This window comes from Paramormyrops kingsleyae, chromosome 3 (assembly GCF_048594095.1).
Source record: "Paramormyrops kingsleyae isolate MSU_618 chromosome 3, PKINGS_0.4, whole genome shotgun sequence".
Classification (NCBI taxonomy): domain Eukaryota; kingdom Metazoa; phylum Chordata; class Actinopteri; order Osteoglossiformes; family Mormyridae; genus Paramormyrops; species Paramormyrops kingsleyae.
Genome location: NC_132799.1, coordinates 10444899 through 10467219, shown reverse-complemented (window position 1 = coordinate 10467219; position 22321 = coordinate 10444899). Strand labels below are relative to the sequence as shown.

The following is a 22321-nucleotide window of genomic DNA, read 5'->3' as shown; positions in this document are numbered from 1 at the left end:
ATTGTGCCCTTTGAAGACTAGATAAGCGGTTTGCTGGTATACCCTATAGGCGGGCTATTTTTAAATTAGGGCGTGTGCCCATCAGATTCTCCAGGCAATGGGTGGCCCTACTCCTTATTAGGCCGTTCATACACCACTCCCTATATGCAAGAAATAAAACAATACCTTTTTTTTTGGGGGGGGGGGGGGGGTGGATTATATTTCTCAATAGTTTAAATGTAATTTAGTCATTACAGACCTGGACTACAGACATATATTACACATCGATGTGCAACATTAAGTGAAAAAGAAATTAGTAATCCGTTTTAAGTATTATGTTAGACCCAAGTCTTTAAAAACAACACATCATGAGCACATGTTATTTATTTTATAGAAAACACTCATTTAACATGTCCAGCGATATGCAAACAAATTAAATGACAGAATCTCACAATATATAAATAGAATCTTTCTCCCACAGAGATCCCAGGAAATTCCAGATGATGAAGAGCCCCAAAATCAGCATGGGTATATGAAATGGAAGGTGTGTTTCAGATAATCTTTTGATAACTTTTCATGACTTTTTACTAAGAAGTAACAATACTGGATTTGTGGGTAACTAAAGTAGTGAAACACAATGAAAAGTCCGTTTGGAATTATTGCTAAAAAATGCATAAATATGCAGGTTTTTACAACATAGTCAGTTGAATGGTCCAGTAAAGAAACACTTTCTGAAGGAACTGTTTTAATGTTTTTGACAGACTACTTGGGGGCAATGAGTTGCTCAGTGAGCTAAGCCTCCGTCTGTTTGAGCCCAACTTTGGCAGAATTGCCACATGTCTGTGGGCCCCTAATCAAGGCCAGTAACCCCCAGCTCCCTGGGCACCACCAGGCTGCCCCCCCTTGCTGTGACCCCCAAGCTTGCTCTCACCTGTACGGAGAACAAGATGGGGCAAAAAAAAAAAATAGAGAGAATTTCTGCATGGGGATTAAAAGTATTGGTATTCTAATCAATCTCTGAAATTCAAAATGTGCTAACAAGCTTTGAATTTATACAGCAAAGTAAAAAAAAAAACTGTGCATGTTATTATATAATTTGCAGTGTTATTCCCTGGGAGAACATTGCATCATGAGTCCTAAAACCTATAAGCCCTTGAAAGCAGGGCCATCTGTGGGAGAGGTGCATAGGAAGACTGAAAAATGTTGGCAGGATTTGGGCCTTATGCAAGTGGAAGTGATCGTCTCTCCTCCAGATTGTGCTGCATCACTGGGAAGATAATAAGGCTCAATACACACCACCGTACGTAGTCTTTTAGGCAGCCGGTAAAAATCAGTGTAGACAAACATAACCCCAAATGCAAAGAGGCTGCCAAGGCAGAATCCACATTTATAAAGTTCTTAGCAGCAAAAGAGTAGACAGGATAGGCTAAGGACCAGAGGGCTGATTCTGCTCGCAGACAGGGAGGGAATTTGGGAAGGCAGCTTCACATCATGTCTCTGCGGAGTGGAAAAAAAGGAGCTAGTGTCCTGGGTACTGTGAGGAAGGGGTGGGAATCGCCTCAGGAATCGCTTATCATTCCGCTTCACTTAGACCACATGGTCGTCTGAACTCCTGGCCACGCTCATGAATCCATTTATTGGATACTAGAAAAGAGAAGTCAGAAATCAGTAGGCGTGTACAATTACAATGTAACACATACACTTTTATATACAATAATATAGAACAGCATACTGTTTAATGTATGCAAACAAAATGATAATACTCTAGCAAACTTACCCCACTTGTTGCCCACTAGCACAGGACAGGCTGCATGTCGCGTGCTGTAGTCTCCTTCCCCGCTGGCGAACAGATTATACCAGAATACCGCGGTACCCTGTAACATGCAAAATGGCTGCTCATTCTAGCTACAACATCAATGGTTTTTTTTTATTAAACAGCATCAGCTTTTATAATTTTTTTTTATTAGACTTATTTTTATAAGTACTGAGGATGCCTTGCAGTTGGGGGTCTCCCTTTATTTTTGACACGTGATGAGTTTACCTTCTTTGGCCACACTGCAGCCCCCACATCGGGGAAGACTGTGGCGCCTCCAGCCATTACGTCGCTCATCTATATAGAGAGAGGGGAGGGGCAAAGACCGATGATGTCACAATCAGTGAGGTTACACCTTACATGAAGTGGGAATCGCGAAAATGGAAGAGGACGGTCTGGGATGGAGATTGTAGATGGATGGAGGTGATTGATGTGTTACACGATAGGTTCGGGGAGGCACTTGCATAAAAAAGCCAGGTAGCGATGCGATTCCCAGTCCCCAGCTCCTTAAAGGCATCTGGCTCATCTTTCTATGGAAACAAGCAGAAAATAATCAACCGCTGTATATCTTTGTTCTGGATCATAAAAACACACGACCTGACCTGACACAGAAATACAAAACATACTGTAATGAGTTTGAATTTTTAGAAAATATAACTATTTAGTTCCTTCACTTACCCGACCAAAATCAAAGTGTGGTTCATATTGCCCACCAACACCATAATTTGCAACCTGAAGAGACGAAAACAGATTTTCAGCTTTCTTAGAACTTTCTATTTTTTCCACATTGTTCCACAATTATTTTTATATATAATTTCCGGTCTTGTCTACAATTAAATATCGCAATCTGTACATTTCAACACCCCGCAAGTTTTTTGCCTCCTCCTTCATTCAGTATTTGAGCTACTTAGTGAAGCCACATGGGAGACATTGTAACTCCCCGGCCTTGATCCTCACCTGCAGTTCCTCTGCAGTTTCCACATCAAGGCCTGTGATGGCCTCAATTCGCTGGTTAATCTTTGTGATCACTGGGTCCTCATAGCCAGTCAGCCAGGCACTGGGATAGAAGGAGGGGAGCAGGTAATGGGGGTGAGGGCATCATCAGGGGAGAACTGGCACTATGACTCAGCACAGGCAGTATGTACAAATACCATAATGTTTAAGGCTAAACATAGAAGCTAAACTGTCTTTTGTGCAGTTGTATCTTCTACTCTTTTGTTGCAAAGACTCAACGTTTGTTTAAATTGTTTAAATGTTACACATTTGTGAAGGTATCACACAAAAAAACTATCAAATTTGCTGATAGAATGCGACAACAGCAATGACACAAACCGCATGCTAATGGGTTATACAGAGTAACACGAGAGTAGCATGCATCAGGAGAAGGGGCGAGTATGTAAAGTAAGTAATGGCCAGACAGAATCTCCACTAAGGAGGGTATTATGGATGTTTTAACTTCAAAGAATAATTCTCCCTAAAAAGTAAATAATGAAAAAATGACTTGCAGTATTGAATGTTGTGTGAATGTGCACTTCAATGGCTTGGGTTGGTTCCCTGCCCTGTGCCCATAGTTTCATTTTCTTTAACAAGTCTTCACAGGCTCTCAGAACTATTGTATAATGCAAAACCATATGCAATGACGGGATGCCTAAATGAAACTGATCGACTGATATTTATTATTTTAATCACAATTCCTTTTTGTAAATATCAAAATATGAATCTATTTACAAGGCCAAATTGTATCCCTTCATTAAATCTTGACCTCTGTGTGTGTGTGTGTGTGTGTGTGTGTGTGTGTGTGTATATATATAGTCTTTAATTAGAATGATTTTATAATGTCTATAATTAGGCTGAAAGGAGAACATGGTTCCCATAGAAAACTGGAAGTGTATCCTAAACACACTGTTATTTCTTAAAATCATGTCAGATGACCTTCGTCTCCTGAGTATCTGAAAACTCACACTATGAATGCAAAGATTTTTGGGGCCTACAAAACACAATCACCTGTATAAAGCTAGTCACGTATGCAACCTCCACAAACATCTTCATATAAACCACTTTAACCAAAAATCCACACCCAGAAATGCAGACTGCAGGACGGTTTTAGTAATGGCCTGCTTGAATAAAGCCACAGCAAATTCCATGGTTGGGTGTGCTAAAACATAGGCTTATTTTAAAACTCCCACACAAAAAACTAAACTAACTAAAATAAAAATTTGCCATAGCAACTATGTTAAAAATACATAATTTAATTGGAAAACCAGTACTTTTTCTCCTAAAACCAAACCCAGCATTTTTTTCAGAGTTAGTTTATAAGATACTGTATTGTAATTTAATTGCATTTTTGTATCTGTTATTCATATTAAGCTGCAATAAATCTGAAATATACTGAGTTATATTAAATCCTAAAAGGTTCATATTTTGAGTTGATCTCAAATCGTATTACTTATTTTTAAGTTAATATTGCCACAAGGGGGCACTTAATGCCAATCTTTCGTCTGCAGACAGAACAAAAGACAACTACCCAGAAAAGGGAGATATGTGGATGTATCAAGCAATGGTGAAATTGCATAAGTGACCATGGCTTACTTTCTTTGGACATGCAATAAGTAGTAATGTAATCAAGACTACATTTTTGACACTTTTGACAGCGTGAGTCGCAGCTTGTTCAGTCTGTCCGCATGCCGAAAAAGTAGTACATCTTAGCAAATTAATTATTACACCTAGGAGAACAGAGAGGGCTGAAAACTCAGGCTTCACTACATTGATGATGAACTAAGTGATGCTTGTTGATCCATTTGCTGTATTTTTTGACTCCACTAGATGGTGCTCTCTGTTCAAAAAAAGGCTGAAAGCAAACCAAGACTTCCAACTGGTGGGGTCAAAAAATGCGGCAAATGGTTCATGGGGCGTCATTTTGTCCATCATTGCACTTCATCAGACTGGGAAAACAGGCAAAAAAATATCAGCAGCCCAAAGCTCAAGGGTTTCATTGACTGATTCACTGATGAATACTGCAACTCAGTTACCATTCAGTAAGCGGATAGCCTTATAAATGCAGAAAACTATTTCATCAGATGCAGAGGCAGATTTCATGTTGTATTAAGCTGCAATGATGAGCAAAGTTAATTTAGTAAGTAAAATGTTGCATTCAGAAAACCATAGGATCAGGCAGTCTGAAGGCCAGTTCAATCTGTGTTAAGTGATGGTCCAGAAGGGACAGGGGAAAGGCCAGGCAGTGAGCAAAGAAGGATAACTTCCTGGGTCCCCTGACCTTTGACCCCTTACCTCTTGGAGACTCTGTACTGGGCGGTGGTGAGTTCCCCAGTTTGAGGGTCATGCACAGTAGCACGCCTTAGCTAGTTCCCGAGGCCACACAGAAAGAAGAAGGGACAGAGAACGAGGAAGAAAGCAGGTTAGAAGCTGTGGATTTGGTACTCCATGGTACTCCATGGTACTCCATGCGGTGTGATGTATCGGCTAGAGCCAAAGTGCGAGCCTCCCGGACAACAGCACTCTCTAAACCACAGGACCGCACTCTTAACAGCAAAACAGCCGATCCCTATCCTTTTAATGGACAATCAGTCTGAAGGAAACTAAAGTGGAAAAAAAGAGTGTGAATGTAAAATCATTACAGAAAGACGGGTTGACCTTCAATCGTGTCATATAAAGCAAAAACACAGGTCCTTACCATGAACAAAATGTGACCATTATGTTTCCTAGCCCTTAATTTGAAGGTTACATTCTGTTAAGCTTGACATGAGAGCAGTCTATGTCAGAGCTCATTTTGGTGGCCCCTTGACAGAGATGTGCTTTTGCTGAGGAGTGTGGTACAATGTGGTTTATGACTCTGTGGATTCAGAAGGACACCAGTTCAAATCCTGCGGTCACCACTGGGCCCTTGAGCAAGACCCTTAATCCCACTTGGTCCAGGTACCCTAAGTATCTGCTAAGTAAGTAAATGTAGTCCAAGAATGGGAAGAGGAGGCAGTGAAGAATAAAGTTCTGGGGATAGGAGGTGGGGCTCAGCTAATGATGGGCAAAATGATACCTATGTATCGTATGACCTATTGATGTATTTTTTGACTCCACTAGATGGCGCTGTCTGTTCAGAAAAGGGCTCAAAGCAAGCAAGCCAAGAGCACCATCTAGTGGGGTCAAAAAATACAGCTTCAGTTCAGTTCAAAATACAGTTCATGAAGCTTCATTTGCTTCATCACTAGGCTCAGATACAGCTCCACCTCCATTAATCCCTCTGTTCCTGCAGGCCCTTACCTCTTGCTGATCCTGTAGTGGGCAGTCTCCAGAACACCAGTGATTGGGTTGGAGATGGTGGCCCTGCGTAGCTGTGGAGCCAACCGGCCGAGAGGAGATGGGTTACACTGTACCTACCACTCCACCTGCTGAGCTTACACTGTGCTTCATGGCCTCAGGAAGACTCTTCATTGTTCACACCTACTGTCTCACGAGGGGCAACAAGATGCTCCCATCCATACAAACTCCATTCACTCCTTCCATTCCTCCAAGCTCCATGAATCTGTAAGCTATTCGACTGTACTGTTTGTCTCAAGTAAATCTTTTGGAAAACAGCCATATACCTAAATGCTGAACCACTCCATGTCCACAAAGGTCCAGTTAATTATATGTGTACCTTATGTTGCATACTATAGCTTGAATGTATAATTGTCTTCTTTAAATTAAACTCTTAATTAAAAAGAGAAAAGTAACCAAGTACAAGAGGCAAAAATGCAGAGAAGGCCAAATAAATTCTTCTCTAAAGTATTGCAACACTACTTTCCTGACATTTGTGACCCGCTCCAGCCAATTACGGACTAAGGTACAGCGTACCGTTTTTAGTTCAACACATAATGAGAAAAACGGCCTACCTGGTTGAAATTGACTTAACTTCTTTAATTACCTGTCTTTCAAATAGATAGGTAAATATATCCATTATGATACTTTAAAGATGCTTGGCACCGATAAAGGATTATGCATGAATAAACCTGAGCCTACACTCGTACACAGCTGACGGCTAGACATGACTGATATTTCAGATTTTAAAAAAGAGTGGCGTTGTGCCCAATCAATTTAGATAGGCCGGTGTCTACCCAGTGTTTTGTAAAAACATAATGTAAAAATTAATTATTCAGTCAACCAATAACGTTCCTACATTGACTGTGAATAACATGTTGTTAAGCTTATAATGAACTTGCAGTCAGGGTAATCTGGCCAATGACCGATATTCCTCCGTCAGATCTCATCTCTTAATTTCCTCCCCCATCACTCATCATTCTCATATTCTACAGATAACTCTACACATTCTCAATGAGTTATTGACACTCACGACTTGCATGTCAGCGGCAGTAAATATCTATTTGTTTTGGTTTTTTTTTGTCGTGTGTCCTTTTGAAATGGTGCCTACTCACAAATTTGGTTTGCCTATATGAAGAAAGCGAGCAAGAATGAATGAAAATGAGAGGACTGCCTACCTTGTGCAAGGAGAGCAAGTTTGCCAGTGAGCTTTTGAATACACCCATGTGACTTTTGAATACACCCATTTGTTTTATATAGATGATGTCTTGCACTATGTATAAACTTATTTTGTTGCTGCCGTAATCTTTAAGACATCCCATGATGTTATATATTGTTTTGAAGCTTTTTCAAAACTCATCTTTTCGAATGTCCTACTTAATCATGGTTTTCCTGGAACAAATCTCATTTAAAATATAGACTCTAAAAGATTGCAAGCACGTTCCATGCTTAAATCATGTATCTGAAAACTTATCCATGTTACCACCCACAAGCTACCAGTAATCCACTAATCAAGAGAACTCACCCTTGGCTTTGCCAGCTCCATGACCTTCTTCATTTCGCTGTCAGAGATGATGTCATGGTAGCGGACGATGCGCGGGCGATCCCATTCGTCCTCCTGCTTCACTGGCCCAATCAGGTAGAGCGGCTTCCGGTTGTTGTCAAAGTAACGACAGAAGAGGCGGCTTTGCCTGCGAGGTGTCTACAGAAAGAGAAGCCCCTCCCCCAAAAAAATATAAGAAACAGTCCCCACATAACCATGCAGGCCCACCTTCTGACGTTTACTTAATTTGCTTCCAAGCACTGATGTAGGAATCGCCTCATGTACCCCCAGCTACTTCCACAGTGCACTGTCACATGCAATACCTACCCTGAGACACCTGCTAAGTGTAATAACCGTACCTTGCTGATAGCACTTTGTCTATTGACTTAAAAACCACATCTGCACAATGAAAATTAATAGGGTGACCAGATAATCCATGTCAGAGGAGACTTTGAGCTATTTCAGGTCTTAGAAAGTGCGTTAAAATTGAAATGGTGGTTTACAAATCCTGTGCTAGATCAAAATGTTCAGCCTAACATGGATTATCTGGTCACCCGAATGTCTGACTGATTGATGTTTTGATTGAGAAAAAAGATCTTATTGATGTGGTGCAAACATTGTAAGCGGACTCTGCTTGTCTGTGGGCCATAATGCTCACCAATCTGACACCCTCTCCACGACACAGCTGCTCGTACTTCTTCCTCTCTGGGAGAGGGGCTATGGACCTGCTCTTTTTAGCCGAATCTCTTTTCTCCTGCCCGTTGCTCTCCTCCTTGGCCTCTGCCCGTTTCTGTTTCTCCAGCTGGTATTCAAAGTACTTCAAGTTACTGTTGGCACGCTGGTGCTCAGGATCTGGGAGCAGAAGTCACGGGAAATTGGCATTATTTGATAACCAAGCCAGAAACAAGAGTCAAGTTTGACTACACCCACAAATAAACACGAGGATTTGTTTTCATGACCTTCAGGTAAATCATACATAAATCCAGTGTGAAAGTTTAGACATAGTATGCTTCGGTGGTGCTGTTTCTCAGCTGTTGCAGACACTCACCTATTTTGAGCAGCCTCTTGGTGAGCTCAAGGGCCCTCTCCAGCTCCCCCTGCTGGTAGATGGCATAGCTGAGATAATCCAGCACATCCACCTTGTCGATAGTAGACTCCTCACCCTGGTCCAGTTGCCTGAGCGCCTGGGCCATCCAAAGTTCTGTGTGATAGTAGTCCGCCTCTGAATAGGCAATTTTTCCCAGTTCAAAACAGTCCTCTACTGTCATACTGCTCTTGTGGGTCACTCCTGTAATGAAATCAACATCAACACAAAGTAAGAAAATTACATATTCAAATATATTTGATAATTATTTATAAGTAACAATTTCTGATCAGCAAAGATTTCACTGAAGATACTTACAAGTTACATGGATTGCTAAGTATGTATTTATTCATTAGGAAAAACTACATCGCCAACTAAGGGTAATTTCACCCAATAATTCCGACCAGAATATCTTTGAAACATAGGTCATAACTGTAGGTGCTCCATGGAAACATGAGGAGTCAGAGCTATGGATCCAGATTTGAACCCACAATCTTGGAACAATAAAGTACTGACTAGTCTATGAAATGGTCACAGACACATGCAGGGTTGCCAACTTTGCTCAGCTGGCTCCAGTGCGATTTTTAATTTGAGACCAGGCTGCACATGCATGCACATGCACTGACAGCCTGAAGCTCACCAGGCAAATTCCCTGTTGAGATGGTGTTGGTGTCCAGCTGGTAGGTGTCCTGCAGCCTTAGGAGGGCCTTGGCTGCACCAGTCTGGTCCTCATCACTGGGGAAGTACTGCCGCTGGATGGTCAGGTTAGAGATAAAACCTGGGAAGCAGAGAGCAGAGTGTGCTATTCCATACTTTTTTATTGTATCCTTGGGACAAGAGTCAGCTTGTTACTGAAATAACAAGAAATTTACTGAAATATATGGTAACACTTTACTTGAAGTTCTCATCTATAATATATTATTATATAATATAATATTATTATAGATATCTTCATAATGCATCATAATGATTGGCAAACAAATTAATAAAGCGTCACATCTTCAATTGACAGTCATAAGACATTATAGCATTGACTATAATACTTCATAAACTCCAATGAAAGTCTTATCTATAATGCACTATAGATACCTTCATAATGCATTACTATAGTTGGTATAAGAATTAAGGATGCTTTTTTACTGCATTATGAAGGTATATATAATGCATTATAGATGACAGCCTCATAAAGCATTCATAATGCATAATAAACATGGTAATGACGAATAAAAATTATGTTTCATTAACCATTTGCTGAATTTTTTGACTACACTGGTGCTCTGTGGAAAAAGGGCGCAAGGCATGCCCCAAAGCAAACAAAGAGCACCATCTAGTGGGGTCAAAAAATACAGCAAATGGTTCAAGAAGCATCATTTTGTCAAGCACTAAAACATGGCCATAATGTGTTATGCCTTTTCATAAATATTTGTAGTCATGTTTATAATGCTTAAGGACTGCATTATAATGTGTTATGAATATGTTCATAGATTCATATAGACATGACATTTGTAGAAAGTGTTAGCAAAGATTTTTGTTCCTTCACTATTTATCATGAATAGGCACATCTGCTATAAGACATAATTATCTCATTTCTAAGAAAGATAGACAGGCGTGGGGCTTCTAACCATGAGTAACATCCTTAAGCACTAGGCTCTCCAGCTCTGCCCACTCCGTGTTGAGCCTCTTCATCAGCTTAAAGGCATTGACAGGGTGTCCCAGAAAGCCTTCAGGATCTTGCGTGGCCGCGGAGGACAGAGAGTCAAGCTTGATCGCCCACCTAAAGGAGCCCGCGCAGAGACATCCAGGTTTAACCTCTGAGGCCAAAGAGGAATCGAAATGCGACTAGATCAATTATTAACTGGAAAATTTTGAAGCTGAAATGCAAACAAATAATTACAAATACAATAAGGTAATCTGGATGCAGAATGCTGCTTGGACCCCAAATAATTACATGTTCTAGAGTCATAATGTTAAAATATGATTCCAGACTTCTTCTGTCTCGGTTTGACCCTCTACGCATCAAGCCAGTGACACATTACTTACTTTCCTTCAGTGCCTAGGTAGCGGTAAATGGGAAATTTTAATTCAGAGACAGCTTTCAAGGGGTTATGTTCTCAGATTTAATTCCAATTAATTATTGCTTTTACATTATAATTTTATGAAGATCATTTTCCTAAAAGACATAAGTGGCTTTACCAGTTGTGCCACTGTAGGGCCACTGACATCAACCAATTACACAATAGCATTTAGCAGAGAGTGTATCAGATGTGTTTTGTATCTAAGGAATCTCACCGTTTGATCTTCTCCAGTTTGTTCTCCTCAGCCTGAACATAATCTTTTAGCGACGTCACAAGATCCTTCTCCGTGTATAAAAGATCCGTCATTTGGCCTAATGACCAAAACAATGAAACAGAAATACAGTGCAACAGAAATGCAGTGCAACAGAAATGCTATGCAGGCTTCCCCCATTTATTAAATTGTATCCTTTTATGTTATATGTTGTACCAAGAATAAAGATATGGATTGTGGTTGCTTTAAATATGTTACAATTACAGATTATATAAAAACGCAATACAGAAAGGCATGACATTTCAAATTTTAGCTGTTATTTGCTGATTTAAAAGCAGAAGCAAACCCTCATCTGTTCCTTTGACTATTACAGGTTAACAGACATGACATTTAAATCACAGAAGTGTGAAGATGAAGACATATGTAAAAAGAAATATGTAATTCTGATCTTTCTTCAAGAAAGTGTAGACTGCCTTCAGACAACATGCAGTGTATTTAAACATGGATTCATGAATAAAACTAGTGGGAAGGAGCTCACCAGTGGATGTGAAGAAGTCTTTATGAGTGACTGATGCTTGGATAAGTCTGCTGAACATCAGTACGAACCAAACAGGCCATGGCTTCATCTCCATCATGCTGAGGAGGAGACAGTCAGAATTAGGGCGGGGCAACTAGCACAGTACTGGTGGACACTGCAGTCAGCCAGAAAGGAGACTGAACAGAGTTACCCAGTTCTAGGGTTCTGTCTTTGGCTCTACACAATAAATGATGTGGACGTGGTTTTCTAGTCCGCAGCCTTTTAGTACCTGAACGCTGTGCTGCCTTCTGGCCTTTGAAAATATCTGCTAAACTGAAGGAGTGAAAGTCCTATTGTAAATCTATCCCAGATACTGGTTGTATAGTATGGTTACAAGATATAAGCAGAAATACGTTTGAACAGCAAGATCTCATCATCACCCTTCATTTGTAGGTGTAGTCAGATCACCAATCTCTGCACCGTCCCATCGTAGACATTTTAATGGAATATATGGAGATTGTGTAATAATCTTGGAACATCTTGGAATCTGTGTCAGTATCTGGAAGCACTTATTTTAAGAGATTGTGTAATAATGGAATGGAAGATCCTGCCACTAGAGTATATGAGGGAAACCAACATGCTTCTATTCCAAAGCTATGAAGCGAGGTTGATTTAGGATGAGCCAAAGGACATGAACCTGCTTTTTGTCTTCTAAACTATATAATAATAATAATTGATACTTTATTGATCCCCGTGGGGAAATTGTTTTTACGCCTCCCTCAACTTGCTCTTTGTAGAGCAAGCTGTCCGTGAAACCTTCCCCAATACAAGCACCAGCATTTAGCTACCTGCATGGGCAAGTTCAACACCAACACTTAACTACCTGCATGGGCAAGTTCAACTACCAGATTGCATCAAGATATGGATCAAACAGCAGGTTTGAGAGTCCACAACAAACACACGTGGTAAAGTTGCAGTCTCAGAAGTGTGTACTATGTCTTACTTTGGATTTGTTAAGTATATATAATCATTTGTACATCATAGGAAGAGGCCATCTTCATCTTTCAAATGCTGTATGACAATTGGTACTATATAATACTGCTTTACTGAGCCCTACTCCCTTTTGCTCTCCATGACACACATGCATGTAAGCGCGGGCGTGACAGTGAAGGGCAGCTAAGCCCACAGAGATGGGGGTTAGGGGCCTTGCTCAGAGGCTGGCCTACAACTGGCAACCTTCTGATTGCAGGCCCGAGGCTTAGCCAATGAACCACATGCTGCTCCAAAGTCCTTTAGTGTTACTTTTAAAGGTTTTCAATTAGTTTAAAAGGAAAAACCATAGAAGAACTAAATCAACTATGTGGCCAAAACTGAGTTTGGCTTATTGGCTAAGCTTTTCTACAAAAAGCTACCGGTACTTATCGATTAACCCGTCTACTCCGCTTACATGAGTAAGAATTCACGTGTGACGTGGGTTATGCCCTGAGTCAGGCACCTTGTGACCTTCTAAAATTAACATCACTCTCATTGCATGGAACTCAGAAAGTCAATGATCCATTCCCCCTCACTTTTCCTATAGTTGAAAAGGCACGGCACAAGCAATGTGTGTACAGCAGATTCACTGAGGCATGTTAAACGGCCAATTCACTCTGCCACTATAGAGAAAAGCATTGTGAGGAATTAATCACTTGTGCAGACATTTTATGTGTCAGAGAACAGCTGAGGCTTGTATTGAAAAGAGAATTAAGCTACAACTATAACACAGAAACCTCACATGAATTCTCGCAGTTCCCCTGCTTTTCAGGAGACAAAAATGAGACACAGAAAAAAAGATAATTGGTTAGGAAAATAAGTTAATATGTATAATTCTCAGAGTTTCAAGGAGTCACCATTTGGGTTGTTAAATAAATATTGATATTAAATTGTCAAATTCCGACACTGACAATTTTGCAGATCTTCATTTAAAATGAAGGAATGCACACCAAGGATCTTTAACCTGTTGGCACATGGGCGAATGTGTCTAGACTCATTTAGGTCCGTGGCAAAAAGTTTTGATTTAGAAAAGAAAAAACAACTAAGTAGGCTACGTTTTTAAATACTATGTCCGTGGTAAAAGTTGCATTTTTATCAAAATGTCAATCAGAATCCATCAGTGAAAACCCCCAATGAGCAGCTTTCTTTACAACTAACTTAAATGGCTGCGGTTTTCAAGGCAACTTTCTTTCTTCGATGACCATCTCAAATTTTCATTAATAATATCCATACTACTTTTTCCATGCTGCATTCACTAATAATATCCATACTACTTTTTCCATGCTGCATTCATTAATAATATCCATACTACTTTTTCCATGCTGCATTCACTAATAATATCCATACTACTTTTTTCCCCCCCAAGCTTTGAGTCAATGAGGGTGCACTGATGATGTCGTTAAATTTACTTTATTCTCCTCATCCCCAGGACTGTCTGGAGAACGTGCCTAATTACCTCCAACCCTGCCTTTCTAAGTGTGCAGTAGCTACTATAACAGCAGACACATGCCTCTGAATTTCGCTTCCTTCACAAAGTTACAATGACGTGCCTGTGAATGCACTCAGAATGCACTCAGAGAATCACAGTCAGAATTTAATGAAGAAAGGCAAAGGCATGCTTGGCCACAAAGTGAAGCAGTAGAAGCGGCCCTTTTGGAACCAGAATATGCACGTTCACTTCTATTTATTTAGCAGATTTCTTCCAAAGTGACATTCAAGTGAGGATCAGGCAACCTCCCTGGTGCAATTGCTGTTAAGGACCTTACTCACCACTGAGCCTCATTCTGCCAGCCATGGGATTTGAACCTACCCCCTACAATCACCGGTGCAGTTCTAAACTGCTCAGTAATACACACGAGCAGTGGATCAGACAAATCCGTATGTAGAAAGTACCACAAAAAAATGTTTGAACCTTTTAAAATGGTCTCCATTGGACTAAAATACTTATAATACATGAAAGGAGATATTTGCTACAATCAGTTGCTATTAATCGAACACTTAAAAACAGCACGTTAGTGTATTTATATAAAAGTTGTTTAATCATAAAAATGCATGCAGCTGCACCTATGGGTCTATTTTCTGACTTCTGAACTGCACAAGTGGTTTCGGCGATTATGTTAGCGAAGTTATAATCCGAAATAACGCAAAAAGCATCACAAGTGAAAATCAAACATTTATGTGTCAATAAGTGCTTGTCTAACAACATCATTACGTGAGATATGGACAGGGGCGTCAGAAGCATTTTGAATGTGGGGGGACACACTGGCATAAAATTTATATTTTATGTTAAATGTGGGGGAATCCAAACGAATAATTATGAAATATGAGGGAGACGCCCATGGATATGGAGTTAAAAAATGTAGAAAGGTGCTTTACGTGTAAGCATCCATAGAGAGGATGGCGGGGGGGGAGGGGTACTGCCACGTCTCCGCCCTTCCCCCCATTGCACCACGGCGTGGTGAAAGCACCTTCTTAACTATTCACCAGTTTAGCGCCGATTACAAACGATCACACACGAATCTGACTATTAATGCGAGCTGTACTAGACATGGAAAATCGAGACGTATAAATCCATGTTATAATAAATTCCCTTTACGTCCTGCACTGAATAAAATCGCACGCATAAACTCCACTTCAACACTGTCACCGTCAGAACATTTTTCTTGAATCGAAATGCATTATGTCCAGAAATATTTCATAAGCAATACTATGGTAACTTTAGAACGTTTAAATAGTGTGTGTGTATATATATATATATATATACTAAACTAGACAAATACAAATTTAAATATTCAAAGCGTTTGCCTATGGGCAGAAAGTGTTATTGGAAACAATATCCGAAGGTATGATAATACATAATCAGCATAACAATACACATCGGCTTACAGTAACAATATTATGTCACAACTAAATATCAAAGTGTGGCATTTACACCGTGAGACAATGTAACTGAACTAGTAACTGTCAGAGTTTCATTCATTGACACGTAAACCAGAATTCAGTCTACATGCTGCCTCTTTGTTACTTAACAGTCAACGTAACTAGAAAGTATAAAAGTATCGCAGGGCACTGATAAATCACCATAAATCACCAAAGTACTTCGCAAACTGAAAGCCATTGAACTTTTTCGCTAAATAGAAAAGGTTTAAAAAGTGTCTCGAAAAAATTTACAAGGGAATAAAATGGCTTACCATAAGCAAAAGGAGGTCTGATTTTGAGAAATCGCAGCAATAAAAGAGAAGTGATGGCAGCGTATCGCTTCCCTCCTGGATTAGTTCATATAACGTGGATCCGCTCGCGAAGTGACTTCTGCTCTTTCCTGCACTTTTTATACGTATTTCCACGTCCTTCTTGTTGCCATCTGGCGGCGGAGCTTAAGGATGCTACGTGCGGAATCTCACACACAACTTCTACTGTAATAATGGGGATGCACATATCGAACATACACTTCTATGCATTTTATCTGCGCATTTTCTTTATGCATTTTCTCTGTGCATTTTCTTTATGCATTCCATTGTTCGAATTCTGATAAGTCCTACGGTTAGACTAGCTGATTAAATGTTTTATTTGTCTTATTTGGATTGTTTGACTGTTATTTTCTTACGATCATTTGATTAATCGTCAAATGTACTTTATTGTAAATGTTAAATGAGCTACACTATTTGCTTAGCGCATATACTTGTGGTATAGTACGCAGCCCATTAGGAATAATAGTAGCTCTCGTGTTCTGCCCTTTGCTTAGCCTACTCTATCTCCGTAGTTACAAAATATAACCCTTCGTGTTTTGTTCATGAACATTTATGAGTAAAGCTACTATGTCCTTTAAGCTAGCACCAATCTAATATCAGGAACTGCACAATTATCACCTTTCAGAAAGGTAGCTTTTTATGTACTGTAAACGCAAGACGACCATTTGATATAATTTGCTCGCTTGGAACTAAAGTTAGCGCAGACAAGAATGTGCTTGGGGGCAAAGCAACCCTTCAAAGTTTAGAAGTATTACGTGGGGGGGGGTTGCAGGGTAGGATTAGCCACCGCATGCAGCACCCCAGGACCTGGCCGAGGGTTAACCGTCTTGCTCAGGGACCAGACCCACCGACACATGAGTATTCTACTGAGACCAGAGTTCGAACCAGCAACCTTCCAATCAGAGCTGTATAACTCACTGAGCCACACGCGCCCCTCCTACCAACGATAACTGGTATGAAAACTTTGATTGACAGTGATGGCCAGACGCACACTAGCAGAAGAACGAGTCCAGCAAGTGATGGACCATGGCGGCAAGGCTTATTAAAAGGTTAATATGCAATGAGCATAACCAGGTCACTGAAACACATTGAGAGCACACCGCTTTTTTCTTTCTGAAAATCATCAATGTCCACCAGAGGTCGCTATATCCAAAGAAGTGTTTCACATTGATCCAGGACGTGAACTGTTGTATTTAATATTTGTAGTGAAGCCGATGAATTCAGGGAGAAATATTTTGCATTCTGTAATCTGCATCATTGGGCTTTGACTCTCCACCAGTACCCCAGAAAAGCTAAAGTAATTATTGTGAAACATTAGGCAGAAGCAGAATATGTTATTTATTAGGGACTTTAGACACCTGAGAAGAATAAAAATGATGCTTTCATGACAGATTCTTCAGGTTCGGACATATCTGCCACATCTGCAGTCAGTTTAATAACTGCTGCACATTTCTAGCCACGTTTGCAATAAAAACGAGAGTTTGGGTGTCTGAATAATTAGCAGGTGAAACCAAGGGCTAGCAGATAACAGGATAAATCACTTGGTGGTTGTAAACTCGGGTATCTTCACCTGCTGGATAAAAAAAAAAGTTCTGCACACAGTCCTCTGTGCTGGGTAACCTCCTGATCATGTGACTTGGTCCACCTGATCATGTGACTTAGTCCTCCCGATCATGTGACCTGGTAGCTGTAAGAGGGGAGGGGCCACATTAGTGTCACTCATAGAGAAGTGAGGTGGAGCCTCTGTGGATTCCCATGGTCACATGGGGCTTACAGGTGGATCTCGTCAAGAGGTGATCTGGCCGAAGGGCTGCTCCTCGTAGGCGGAGAGTTAGCACAGGAAGGCGGCGTGGGACACGGCACAAGCTTGACGCTCCTCCAGCCACTGGAAGGCGTGCCGCAGCGGCCACTGGTGATACTCCATGAGGAAGGCGATGGCAAGCTCCGAGCTGCGGCTGCGGCCGAGGCTGCAGTGAACCGGCACCCACCCGGCACCGCTGCATAAGGCCGCCGCCATGAACTGCTCCGCCCGTGGCAGCTCCTCCCCCAAGTCCTGCTGCACGTCGTCGCTCAGCCGCAGGCGTAGGCAGCGCAGCACAGCGGGCTGGGGAAGGCATCCGGGCAGCCAGCCGTAGCATTGACCACATGAGTGATTCGCAGGGTCTTGACGATACGGTAGTCCTGTGCCTGGACGGCCGAGCCTTGGTACAGCGCCCCCTCCAGGATCTCCGAGGGATAGATGGTGAGGGCACGCCGCTCCTGTGCCATGCGAAGAATACACAGGAAGGGGTACAGCTGCTGGTAGGCGGAGAAACCGCCCAGTAGGATAACGGGGGTCCATGCCCAGGGCACTGAGCTGGAAGAAGCAGAGCTGGGGGGTCGTCCTTGTCTTCCTTACTCCCCACTGATACAGCGATACGCAGAACATTAGGTAGCGGCACACAACGTGCGCAGTCACTTAACACAAAACACACATAATGCAATCACACAAAGTGGCATGAAAAATCAGAGATAAACAGTAACTGTACTAACACAGCCTAGTCCCTCTAAAATGCACAAAAAACCCTTTTATAGACATCTGGCCCATAACCACAGTTAATCACTCCTGCCACTTACTGTATAATGAATCCAGCCATAATTGTACTATGTTCATCTATCAAATTAGTTTATTAGCTCCGTCATTACTTGAGTGCTTCTGAACATTCTACAGTTTAATTAATAATCCTTCACTGTATATGGATGTTCAAGAAGCAGGTGGAAATTCATTTCACTACACAGTAGAATGATTGTGTGTGTGACAAATTAAACTGTAATGGAGTATGGTTATTACCTGGGCTGTGTCCTGCTTCTGCATAGAGCAGGATGATTGAAAACTCCTGCAACTGAACACAGTTGATCAGGCAGCCCAGCTCGGGGTGTATCACAGTCACGCTGGCTCTGGCTGTCACCAGGTAACTCTGCTTGTACTGTACCTGTCGTAACAGGGAAACGACACAGGGAGGTCAGTGAGGAGGAACCATCTGCAAAACGAGAGGTGACCTCTATATAACAATAATTATTGATACTTTATTGATCCCTGTGGGGAAATTGTCTTTACACCTCCCTCAACTTGCTCTTTGTAGAGTAAGTTGCCCACGAAGGGCAGCCACCCATAGCAGCACCCAGGGAGCTGGGGGTTAAGGGCCTCGCTCAAGGACCCGCAGACGTGCTGAGGCTGGGTTTGAACCAGTGACCCTCAGATTACCGGCACAGCCCACTGAGCCACACGCTGCCCCAATAGCTACAATATCTATATATCTACATTTAGAGATTAAACACTGCTTTCAAACTCTACTTCTCATAGAATGGAATTCTGGGTACGATTTCAGAACTCCTAGATTTACACCTGAAGCTGATTAATATAGACAACTTGTAAAACATAATAAAGGCCAGAGGTTTAGAAACGTACCCTTGAGAGATGGAGTTTGACAACACAACTAAGGGAAGTGTTCTTTATATTTTTATGTAGGGTGTGGTCTTCTGGGGACAGGACATCAAACCGCGTCACGTCATTCCTGATTTGAAAAAAAGTGACAGGAGCTTTATTTGGGAGATGGAGGAGGCCCGCTTCATTACACATGGGGGCAGTAACAGAGTCACATAGCTGTTTAAGTATCAGCCCAATGATGACCCCCCCCCCCACCCCATCTAACAGTTAGATATTTCTTTTTTAAATCTTCAAAGTCATCATTGTTTGAATTATTTCTTTATATTAGAGGGAAAAATCATTTTAAAAGGTCAAATGATTAGATCAGTGAATCATCTTGGGAACAATGTAAATTGTAGACTTGAATACATTAGTAGGCCAACTAAGTTTAGAATAAGACAGTTGCAATCATACTGTCAAGATATACTATAAGAGTTTGTAGTATATACTATATTATTATTTATATATATTATTTATAGTTTATACTATTCATGGAGATAAAGCAAGACTTTATTATGTAGATCCGTCAGAGCCTTACATGATATTTTTGGTCAAAAGCTGATTACTCAGAAGGAAAAAAGCAAAAACATTTGTTTTTGCAATCTCTTTATTTTTATCTAGGATTATCACAACAGAAAAATTAATGAACTGCGAATTTCTTTGCCCCTTGGGAGTTTGGGTTTAGGAATTAGGTAAAAGCAGAAGCATTGATGGCTTTGTAAGTGGACAGAAGCTGCCACCTCTCTGCACTGCGGCAGTCCAGGATGAGGATGTAGCTCAGATCAGCCAAGGCTGTCTCCCCGGCCTCCGCGTTAAGGGGCTCGTAGACCCGCTGAGGTGTCACATAACCGCGCTCCACACTGGCTCGCTCGGGCGTGACTGGGGCTGGCACCTCCTCCACCCCTATCTCATAACAAAAACATTCATTAAAAATGGATGACTACATTTCCGCATCACTGGTAATGAGTAAATACTAATCTGACAGTTCAAAATAAGCAAATCAGCTGGAAAAAAAAAAAAAAACTGTATATGCATGATCCACAAGGACTGAGATTCGACACCCTTGAAATTGAATGATAAAACGACACTTTTATTCAAAGAAAATTGCTATCTTCATCTCTTGCTGCCTCCATCCATCCATCCATTTTCTCCCGCTTATCCGATGCATTTGCCTTTGAACCTGAAATATTTTGTTTACATAATCCACATCTTACTTACTATATATCAGAGGTAGCCAGTCTTATCCACAAAGGGCCAGTGTGTATGTGGGGTTTTGGGATAACCTTTAGGTTCCGCTGCTCATCAGCCAAATAGTCCTCTAATTAGTAGTCTAATTAGGGAGTCACAGTGAAAACCTGCATACACACCAGCCTTTTCAACATAGGATTGCCCACCCCTGCTATAAATTATAGTAATTAAGCATTTTTAAGCTTTATAGAGTCCTTTGTACAGCTTTAATGTTTCATACCAGACTGAGTATTACTTCATTATACCTTTCAATGACACAATAATTGTCCTATTACAATCCATAAAAGCAATCCGCTACAATCCATCCATAACAAATGCAAAATACATAAGTCTAGAATTATGTTACATGGAACAACATACAATAGAAGACATGGATGCTGCCTAGACAGATTTAAATGAAAAATAAATAATATTGTTCAGTATTAGGTTTTCTATGAAACAGACTTGTTTTCACATTAAATTATTCCTTCAGTATTTCAGTACTGCATTAAGGTTAACAGCAAGACCGAGGAACCACGTTACTGGTGGAGCCCACCCTGCCCAAGACTCTCTGGAGGTCGCAAAGCAGGATTGTGTGAGCGGTCTGCAGTACCATTCGCCTCCCTGTAGGGGGCGATGGATTTGGCCAGCCAGTCATTCCGGGGTACTCTGGAAGGTGCTCTAGGGCAGTTCCCCACTCTGAAGAAAAGATACACAAATTGCATGAAACCAGATTATATACATTGACAGAGAACCAGGTTAACATGGTATGGCAAGTGAATGAATTCTGTGCCGTGTTCTCAGTGTTTAGAAAGATAAAAAAAAAGAAAAGAAAAGAAAGATGATCATTTGCAGCAAGAAATGGGATCATCACTAATGACATCACAAATGACATCACAAATGACATCACAAATGACATCACTAATGACAGATTCCAAGCCCGCAACTGTTACTGGCACCATAATCCAATTAGCTTAAAAAATAAAAGTGCAAAAAAATAAACAGTATTTTGCACGATTGCCTGAAGTTTGCACTTACTGTACCTGACCAGCACAATGCCCATGGTTTCCAGTGGAAGGCATTTGGTACCAGCAGCTGCAGCCTCCATCTCACAGCAGCAGAGATGAGTGTGAGAGACGGGACACGTTCTTCCTGGGATCATTTCCTCTCGGACTTGCGCCGACATACTCGCCATTATCATTGCCCTCCTATTGTACACTGAAGCTGTCTGCATGACCCATGTGTAAAAGACAGGAGTTTTGACTTTTTTTTTTCCTGCCTTCTTCTGGATGTTTGCATGTTGCCTAGGTGACACCATGGAGTGGAGGATGACCACCAGGAAGCTGGGCGTGACAGGTGGGTGTAGATATGATCAGGACACCCCGTCCTCTTTTGCTATATTCTTCTTCAGTCTGCGCATACCCCAGGCATGCCTTGTGAAACTATCGTGCAAGATCCCCCATTTCCATGAAACATAGTTGATTCTACTAAAAATCTGAGTAGCTACTTTATCTTTGTGCAACTTTTTCTTCTCTCTCTTTTTTTTGTTTTTTTTTTTTTTTTACTGTCGAGAGATCTTGATAATCTCCTCACGCCACCAATGGATTTATCTGCTCTCAGTCCTTGATCCAGATGGCTTGGTGCTCGGTTTAATCGAATCGAGGCGTCATTAGCCACGCTATAAAAACGTTGTGGTGAATTTAGATGAACTTGCCAACAAGGAGGAGTTCTCATATTAAAATACATACCTAGGTAACATGGGAAAGAACATTTCAATTGCCAGGATACCATTTACACGAGAAACATAATTTTCGC

At 41.2% G+C, this 22321-nt stretch overlaps 1 protein-coding gene across 2 annotated transcripts; it reads right to left on the bottom strand.

The window, feature by feature from the left end:
* Nucleotides 1-345: 345 nt before the first annotated feature.
* p4ha1b (prolyl 4-hydroxylase, alpha polypeptide I b) lies at nucleotides 346-15910 on the bottom strand. Of its 2 annotated transcripts, none has more exons than XM_023841166.2 (15): nucleotides 15757-15910; nucleotides 11555-11652; nucleotides 11020-11116; nucleotides 10353-10504; nucleotides 9371-9508; nucleotides 8695-8934; nucleotides 8305-8498; nucleotides 7629-7805; nucleotides 6068-6138; nucleotides 2750-2849; nucleotides 2471-2524; nucleotides 2257-2322; nucleotides 2021-2089; nucleotides 1757-1853; nucleotides 346-1623 (listed from the first exon to the last, which is right to left on the bottom strand). In XM_023841166.2, the coding sequence occupies exons 2-15, from the start codon at nucleotides 11649-11651 to the stop codon at nucleotides 1553-1555; spliced, it is 1623 nt and encodes a 540-aa protein (XP_023696934.1). In that variant the 5' UTR covers nucleotide 11652; nucleotides 15757-15910; the 3' UTR covers nucleotides 346-1552. The 2 variants fall into 2 exon arrangements, with proteins under 2 accessions (XP_023696934.1, XP_023696943.1); XM_023841175.2 differs by lacking the exon at nucleotides 6068-6138 and adding an exon at nucleotides 5081-5151.
* Between the last annotated feature and the right edge of the window lie 6411 nt (nucleotides 15911-22321).